Source organism: Oncorhynchus clarkii, chromosome 31 (assembly GCF_045791955.1).
Source record: "Oncorhynchus clarkii lewisi isolate Uvic-CL-2024 chromosome 31, UVic_Ocla_1.0, whole genome shotgun sequence".
Lineage (NCBI taxonomy): Eukaryota > Metazoa > Chordata > Actinopteri > Salmoniformes > Salmonidae > Oncorhynchus > Oncorhynchus clarkii.
This window is the reverse complement of record NC_092177.1, coordinates 10545707-10555272: the sequence shown is the minus strand read 5'-3', so window position 1 is coordinate 10555272 and position 9566 is coordinate 10545707. Positions and strand designations below refer to the sequence as shown.

Here is a 9566-nt window from a genome sequence, read left to right as displayed (position 1 = left end):
CTGCAGAGAGCGTCTTTTCCGGTTGTGAGTAGAGTCTATGGAGGCTTTATAAACAGAAGACCCCACCTATCAACTTGAAACTTCCCTTCTTGAACAGTTTCTGTCTTCTATTAGTCATAGACGCACAATTCCAGCTTTTCAGAATGTCTACAGAGAACTTTTCAGGCGAGTCTTGAGCGTTGACTTGATGTTTTACATTTCTATTATTAGGTTATTGATTATTGCAGCGTTGTTCATTGTATTTTATTCCTGCTGTTGTAGATTTAATGTGGATTGATTTTGTTTGGTATACATTATTTAGTTTTTAATGGCAAATTTTGAAAAACTTTGAATCTCTTTAGTCCTATTATTAATAGGCTGATTAAAATAAACGTGTAAAATAATTCATGAATTGAAGTATTCCCACTCTAATTTAAACCATTTTCTAAATCCCCTATCAGACTTGGAGCTGGAGCTAACTGATCTGCTCCAGGAGTTCGCTGACGTGGTTGAGGAGTTGAGAGAGCCTTCCCAAAGCGTTCCGTACGAATACGAGCTGCTCTTGTCTGAAGCCAAACGGCGCACCGGGCTAGGGGACGACGGCTCAGTGGTCAGCGACAGCGGCGTGGAGGACAATAGTGACTGCAGTGAGTAGCCTTTAGGTCTAAACCTTTATGGTCGTGTGTCCCATACATGCGTGGGGTTTGTGCGTAAACGATGAATCAGATGGAGAATACGCCTATGGGTATCCGCGGTTTGAGCCCCTTTCCTCAACCCACACTTGACATCTTATTTTTACTGGCGACAGCATCGGTTCACGAACATGCATCAACTTCACATGAAATTAGAGAGTCACACAAAAGAACACTGTTTCAACTAATGCACGTTTTCTCCATGACATCTAATGGATTTGTATTACTGTCTGCGCATGAAGGGTTGCGTTATCTTAACACATCCAATCTGAAATCTTTAAACATTCAATCTGAAAGTTATATTCAACATTAGCTACCAGAATGGTCTGCTGTAGCTCAGTTGGTAGAGCTTGGAGTTTGAAATGCCAGGGTTGTGGTTTTGATTCCTGGGGTCACCCATATGTAAAATGTATGCAGGTATGCTTTGGATCAAGTGTCTACCGAATGGCTTATATTTAATCAATAAGGCCTGAGAGGGTGTGGTATATGGCCAATATACCAGGCTCAGGGCTCTTCTTATGCACAACTGCTTGGCTTCAGATCTGGTATAGTCATATACCACAAACCCAGAGGTGCCTTATTGCTATTATAAACTGCTTACCAACGTAATTAGAGCAGTAAAAATATATGTTTTCTCATACCTGTGGTATACAGCTTTCAGCCAATCAGCATTCAGGGCTCGAACCACTCAGTTTATAATATATATTAGTCGTGCCACGTGTAGATGTGTTCTTGTGGTCTAACCTCTCTCTCTCTCTCTCTCTCTCTCTCTCTCTCTCTCTCTCTCTCTCTCTCTCTCTCTCTCTCTCTCTATCTCTCTCTCACTCTCTCTCTCTCTCTCTCTCTCTCTCTCTCTCTCTCTCTCTCTCCCTCTCTCTCTCTCCCTCCAGGCAGTGAGACGTTTCTGGGTAACGGTTTGAACGCCAGCGAAGAAGAGATCCACACTGCAGGCATAACAGTGACGCCCAAAGGTAAGGAGACCAATACCATTACATCTCAACCCATCACCATGTAAACTAGCTCGGAGCTATCTAACCAGATGGAGTTGTAGTAGGACATCACTATCAGTCCATACACAGATCACTACCACTTTCACACAGATAATTAGAGCATTTACAATAGATCACTATTGATTTGAGTTTACACAACAAAGCTGGGCCGCTGTGCTTCTACAGCCTGTCTCCTGCAGGGCTATTGAGCCTCATCATTGGGTGGTGGAGCGGGGGTTTAGGGTAGGAGCAGCTGTGTGTGGCTGGGTGAAAGGGGGCCACATTGTCTAATGTAGATGAGGGAATAATGTTCATTGAAAGACCACAGAGTGCTGGTTGAGGGGGCACCAGTCTGCCTGTCTCCATTATACTGGCACACGTGGCACTACTTAAGACATACATTAGACATACATAAAACTACTTAAGACATACATTAGACATACATAAAACTATACATACATAACACTACTTAAGACATACATTATACATACATAACACTACGTAAGAGACATACATTTGACTTACATAACATTACTTAAGCGATGCATTAAACATACATAGCAATACATAAGCCATACATAAGCTAAACATAACACTAGAATATCCACGTCAGTCAGTCTGAGGTGTGCTGCAGGCGCCTCACTGGCTCAGTGGAGTTTTATATTATGGGCTGTTTAAGAGGAGATTTTTTATAAAACAGCTGAATAAGAGTCTGTGAATCTTATTTTCCATCTTGGCTAAACCAGGGGTTGTGTCCTGACTCCTTCATTGTGTTCCAAATGGTACCCTATTTCCTATATAGTCCACTACATTTAACCAGGGCCCTAAGGGCTCTAGGGAATAGGGTGTCATTTGGGATGCAGTTTCTTCTTATATAATTCTGGGAGTTGGATCCCATTTCCTGCTCTGGTCCAAAGGAGGAAATGCCAGTGAACATAGAGCTGCTACTGCTGCATCTCTCCACAGAAATGTTCCATTCAACCACTCTGGTTTTCTCCATTCTCACATGCTCTCCATTTTCTCTTCAGCCAGAATGGGAGACACAGGAGACCTACAGAGATTCATCGACAGTTTGGACCGGGAACTTGCTGGTATGCATCTCAAAACAAAACAAAAATCCTCCACAGCTGGACAATCTCTTTATATCTCTTTAGTCTAGTGTTTCAATCTCTTTATATCTCTCTAGTGTAGTGTTTCAATCTCTTTATATATCTTTAGTCTAGTCTTTCAATCTCTTTATATCTCTCTAGTGTAGTGTTTCAATCTCTTTATATCTCTCTAGTGTAGTGTTTCAATCTCTTTATATCTCTCTAGTGTAGTGTTTCAATCTCTTTATATCTTTCTAGTGTAGTGTTTCAATCTCTTTATATCTCTCTAGTGTAGTGTTTCAATCTCTTTATATATATCTAGTGTTTCAATCTCTTTATAGTGTCTAGTGTTTCAATCTCTTTATATCTCTTTAGTTTAGTGTTTCAATCTCTTTATATCTCTTTAGTCGAGTGTTTCAATCTCTTTATATCTCTCTAGTGTAGTGTTTCAATCTCTTTATATCTCTTTAGTCTAGTGTTTCAATCTCTTTATATATCTTTAGTCTAGTGTTTCAATCTCTTTATATCTCTTTAGTCTAGTGTTTCAATCTCTTTATATATCTTTAGTCTAGTGTTTCAATCTCTTTATATATCTTTAGTCTAGTGTTTCAATCTCTTTATATATCTTTAGTTTAGTGTTTCAATCTCTTTATATCTCTTTAGTCTAGTGTTTCAATCTCTTTATATCTCTTTAGTCTAGTGTTTCAATCTCTTTATATATCTTTAGTCTAGTGTTTCAATCTCTTTATATCTCTTTAGTCTAGTGTTTCAATCTCTTTATATATCTTTAGTCTAGTGTTTCAATCTCTTTATATCTCTTTAGTTTAGTGTTTCAATCTCTTTATATATCTTTAGTCTAGTGTTTCAATCTCTTTATATATCTTTAGTCTAGTGTTTCAATCTCTTTATATATCTTTAGTCTAGTGTTTCAATCTCTTTATATATCTTTAGTCTAGTCTTTCAATCTCTTTATATATCTTTAGAGATGCTAACACGTAGAGCAGCTCGTAGCCAGTAACCTACAAGCCGCATAGTGCACTGCTTTTGACCAGAGCCCTATGAGGTAATAAAGCCCTATGAGGGAATAGGGTGCCATTTGGAACTCAAACTGGGTCTCATCCTTGTAGTATCCAGCTGAATCCCAGCTCCTCTAGTGTCTAAATGCAGTATCCAGCTGAATCACAGCTCCTCTAGTGTCTAGATGCAGTATCCAGCTGAATCACAGCTCCTCTAGTGTCTAAATGCAGTATCCAGCTGAATCACAGCTCCTCTAGTGTCTAAATGTAGTATCCAGCTGAATCCCAGCTCCTCTAGTGTCTAAATGCAGTATCCAGCTGAATACCAGATCTCCTCTAGTGTCTAAATGCAGTATCCAGCTGAATCCCAGCTCCTCTAGTGTCTAAATGCAGTATCCAGCTGAATCCCAGATCTTCTCTAGTGTCTAAATGCAGTATCCAGCTGAATCCCAGATCTCCTCTAGTGTCTAAATGCCATGTCTGCAGGGTTGAGGTGGGCTATCTACACACCCTCCAGCAGTGATAGTAGTCTACAGTACATGACTATCTTACCACTATCAGCAGAGAGGCAGTGCTCTTTGAGAACACACAGAGATGAAGACACACACACACACACACACACACACACACACACACACACACACACACACACACACACACACACACACACACACACACACACACACACACACACACACACACACACACACACACACACACACACACACGCCCACACACATACACACACGCACACGCGCACACACACGCGCACACACACACACACACAGACATGCACGCCGACTCACACACACATGCCCGCACACATACACACACGCACACGCGCACACACACGCGCACACACACACACACAGACATGCACGCCGACTCACACACACATACACACGTGTTATCAGACACAGATAAGTGCTGTTCCCGATGAATCACAACTGTCCTCGGCATCTGTACCAGACTGCTGCATGCTAATGACTGTGCGTTTGTTTGTGTCTGTCTGACAGAGATGTGAGCGGAGAGACGGAGAGAGATGCGGAGAGACGGAGACTGAGAGAGAGAGCTGCTGAGACCACGGGGAGAGCCAAGAGAGAACAGACCAGAGGCTGCACGGCTGGCTACCTGTGAACACACAACCACACTGATCTAAAACAGTTCTGTTCTGTTCGGAGAAAGCCAGCTCTCTCTTGGCCCCTTTGGGGGGGGGGGGAAAGGATAAACATGAGGAATTAAAAGAGCATCATGTTCCAATATCTAGAACACCACTGGACCTGAGGTGGGAGACTACATCCCTTCCCTCAGACTGGCGACGTGTTCACACCTAAATCATGCTGTTTTATAGTCAACGTGAATCTCTTCAATAGGAGAACATGATGTGTGTGAAATGGCATCCAAGTACAACACTTGCTAATCACAAGATCTATAGTGGGAAACGTAGGGTCTATGCCAACCTGCTGTTTCCTGATGGAAGGCCTTATAATAGTGACACCCGTTGTCCTCATCACAACCCAATGTGTTAGACCTCCCCCATGTATAGTCATTCTTCAAAATGAGTTTTATATTGTAAAGTCGAAAGTGATGTACAGTATTATATTGTCTATACTACAAACAGACCACTGCCTAACCCGATGATGATGATGATGATGATGATGATTTTTGTACAGATGAATGCACAGATTAATAAAGATAGTAAAAAAAAACTACTTTTGCTGTATTTTAAAGTTATTTAAAAGCAATTGAATAGTCTAAAAACAAGTGGGTGGAAAATGTTCGGTGAAAAGTAAGTGAGCAAAATGTAATTTCACATGATATCATTAATCAATCAATCAAGGAATCAAATGTATTTATAAAGGCCTTTTTACATCAGCTGATATCTCAAAGTGCTGTACAGAAACCCAGCCTAAAACCACAAACAGCAAGCAATGCTGATGTAGAAGCACGGTGGCTAGGAAAAACTCCCTACAATGGCAGAAACCTAGGAAGAAACCTAGAAAGAAATCAGGCTCTGAGGGGTGGCCAGTCCTCTTCTGGCTTTGCCGGGTGGAGATTATAACAGAACATGGCCAAGATGTTCAAATGTTCATAGATGACCAGCAGGGTCAAATAATAATAATCAGTGTTTGTAGAGGGTCCAACAGGTCAGCACCTCAGGAGTAAATGTCAGTTGGCTTTTCATAGCCGAGCATTCAGAGTTAGAGACAGCAGGTTAATGACATTGGATTTATATAGCACTTTTCCAATTTCTCAAAGCTCTTTACATTGTTTGGGGGGGGGGGGGGGGGGGGGCATCAGCTATGTCACAGAGGAGATATGAGTGAATATGTTGAATAGATCAAATAATAAATACAAAAATAGAGGAATTACGCGTGACTGCTGGCTTCTACTTCTCTTTTAGTCTTACTGCTAGTATCACACCTACAACTGCCTGTACCCTCCGTTCACCTTACTCTGTCTGCCTGGGCCTTTCTTCACTTCCTGTTGTTCTCCACTTCCTGTACGACTCCTCTGATTGGTTGGCAGAAGTGAAACTCCAAACAAAATCAGGAAACACAAATCTATCCCTGGCACTGCTCGCAGACAGTTAAAGGTGGGAAGTGCGTCAGTAGAGTGTGATGGCATAACAATAGTGATTTAGTCTATGTTTAGCATTGTTGTCCGAGGATCAGAGGGTCAGGGATGAGACTATAACTATTGCTGCTCTCTCTAAGAGGCGACTACTGAGAAGCTGAATAGTTGGTAATTTAAAGACTTTAATTATATTCTATTTGTCTCTACTGACACCCTATTTCCTAGATAGTTCACTATTATATGCATCTCAATTGACACCCTAAGGGCACCCAAATGGCACCCTATTGACACCCTAATGACACCCGAATGACACCCAAACGACACACTATTGACGCCCTATTGCCACCCTAATGACACCCGCAGGACACCCTATTTACACCCGAATTACTCCCAAATTACACCCTATTTGCACACTAATGACACCCACACGGCACCCTATTTACACCCCAATGACACCCGAATGACACCCTAATGACACCCTATTTACACCCTAATGACACCCAAATGAGTTTCTACCTTATGTAGTGAGATGTGTACATATCCACAGACCCTAAGGAGATGTGCTTTAGTGCTCACGTCTTTGCTAACTGGTGGATGTGGTTACAGACGTGATGCGTAGCATACCATGCTATCGTTAACATGCTATCGCTAACATGTGACTGTCACTAAAGCTGTGGGCTGAATCAGTTATTTTTAATGAACTAACAAACAACCCTGTACATTCTGTGAAGATAATGTATGACTTGGTAGTAGGCTACATTAGCTGTATGACTTGGTAGTAGGCTACATTAGCTGTATGACTTGGTAGTAGGCTACATTAGCTGTATGGCTTGGTAGTAGGCTACATTAGCTGTATGACTTGGTAGTAGGCTACATTAGCTGTATGACTCCGTAGTAGGCTACATTAGCTGTATGGCTCGGTAGTAGGCTACATTAGCTGTATGACTCGGTAGTAGACTACATTAGCTGTATGACTCGGTAGTAGGCTACATTAGCTATATGACTCGGTAGTAGGCTACATTAGCTGTATGACTCGGTAGTAGGCTACATTAGCTATATGACTCGGTAGTAGGCTACATTAGCTATATGACTCGGTAGTAGGCTACATTAGCTGTATGACTCGGTAGTAGGCTACATTAGCTGTATGACTTGGTAGTAGGCTACATTAGCTGTATGACTCGGTAGTAGGCTACATTAGCTGTATGACTTGGTAGTAGGCTACATTAGCTATATGACTCGGTAGTAGGCTACATTAGCTGTATGACTCGGTAGTAGGCTACATTAGCTATATGACTCGGTAGTAGGCTACATTAGCTATATGACTCGGTAGTAGGCTACATTAGCTGTATGACTCGGTAGTAGGCTACATTAGCTGTATGACTCGGTAGTAGGCTACATTAGCTGTATGACTCGGTAGTAGGCTACATTAGCTGTATGACTCGGTAGTAGGCTACATTAGCTGTATGACTTGGTAGTAGGCTACATTAGCTGTATGACTCGGTAGTAGGCTACATTAGCTATATGACTCGGTAGTAGGCTACATTAGCTGTATGACTCGGTAGTAGGCTACATTAGCTGTATGACTCGGTAGTAGGCTACATTAGCTGTATGACTCGGTAGTAGGCTACATTAGCTGTATGACTCGGTAGTAGGCTACATTAGCTGTATGACTCGGTAGTAGGCTACATTAGCTGTATGACTCGGTAGTAGGCTACATTAGCTGTATGACTCGGTAGTAGGCTACATTAGCTGTATGACTCGGTAGTAGGCTACATTAGCTGTATGACTCGGTAGTAGGCTACATTAGCTGTATGACTCGGTAGTAGGCTACATTAGCTGTATGACTCGGTAGTAGGCTACATTAGCTGTATGACTCGGTAGTAGGCTACATTAGCTGTATGACTCGGTAGTAGGCTACATTAGCTGTATGACTCGGTAGTAGGCTACATTAGCTGTATGACTCGGTAGTAGGCTACATTAGCTATATGACTCGGTAGTAGGCTACATTAGCTGTATGACTCGGTAGTAGGCTACATTAGCTGTATGACTCGGTAGTAGGCTACATTAGCTGTATGACTCGGTAGTAGGCTACATTAGCTGTATGACTCGGTAGTAGGCTACATTAGCTGTATGACTCGGTAGTAGGCTACATTAGCTGTATGACTCGGTAGTAGGCTACATTAGCTATATGACTCGGTAGTAGGCTACATTAGCTATATGACTCGGTAGTAGGCTACATTAGCTGTATGACTCGGTAGTAGGCTACATTAGCTGTATGACTCGGTAGTAGGCTACATTAGCTGTATGACTCGGTAGTAGGCTACATTAGCTGTATGACTCGGTAGTAGGCTACATTAGCTATATGACTCGGTAGTAGGCTACATTAGCTATATGACTCGGTAGTAGGCTACATTAGCTGTATGACTCGGTAGTAGGCTACATTAGCTATATGACTCGGTAGTAGGCTACATTAGCTATATGACTCGGTAGTAGGCTACATTAGCTGTATGTTAGAATACATTAGATCCACTGAATGTACAGAGTGAGGCAAAGTGGGGGGTGAGAGAGAAATAGAGAGAGAAACACTTAAACAATAGTCACCAATAGAGGAGTGTGTCCCTGTCCCTGAGCTGCCTGTCTGCTCCAACCAGATAAAAGAGATGTGCTGACTGATTGAGGCCACAACTGTGCAGGGAGAACAAACTTGGTTTGCTGCCAAAATGGCGCCATATTCTCAATATTGTGCACTGCTACATAGGGCTCTGGTCAAAAGTAGTGCACTATGTAGGGAATAGGGTGTCATTTAGGACATGTCACAGAGAGAATAGAACACAATTTTTGGCCTGGCATCAACATTGTGGATTGTCTGTAACTTCCAATTGAAGTTTGGGTTTTAGGACTAATGAGGCAGTTTCCTGTACAGCGTAGTGTGGGGGTGAGAGCTGTCCAAAAAGGAAGAGACACAATGATGAGGAAAACAATCCAGTCAGTGGTCAAGTTCAGATTGAAACCGAAAGGGCCGTGGCTTGGCCCTTCTCACTTCACTATTCCAAAATTGTGTCAGGGATTACTTCAGCATTCTAATAAATTGTCACTAGTGATTTTCAACAGGGATTCCCCTCTGAGTGACAATTATATTTCTCATAGAGCATATGAGGTGAAATGCTTTTCATTAGCGATCTGGGCCAGATAAAAAGAAAACAGGCTAGAAAAATTAGGATTATT

The 9566-nt window shown here is 42.0% G+C and overlaps 1 protein-coding gene across 1 annotated transcript; it reads left to right on the top strand.

Moving 5' to 3' along the window:
• Window positions 1-11: 11 nt before the first annotated feature.
• LOC139390991 (regulator of cell cycle RGCC) lies at window positions 12-5476 on the top strand. Its single transcript, XM_071138444.1, has 5 exons — window positions 12-165; window positions 441-626; window positions 1562-1642; window positions 2689-2751; window positions 4781-5476. The coding sequence occupies exons 1-5, from the start codon at window positions 144-146 to the stop codon at window positions 4786-4788; spliced, it is 360 nt and encodes a 119-aa protein (XP_070994545.1). The 5' UTR covers window positions 12-143; the 3' UTR covers window positions 4789-5476.
• Window positions 5477-9566: the final 4090 nt, after the last annotated feature.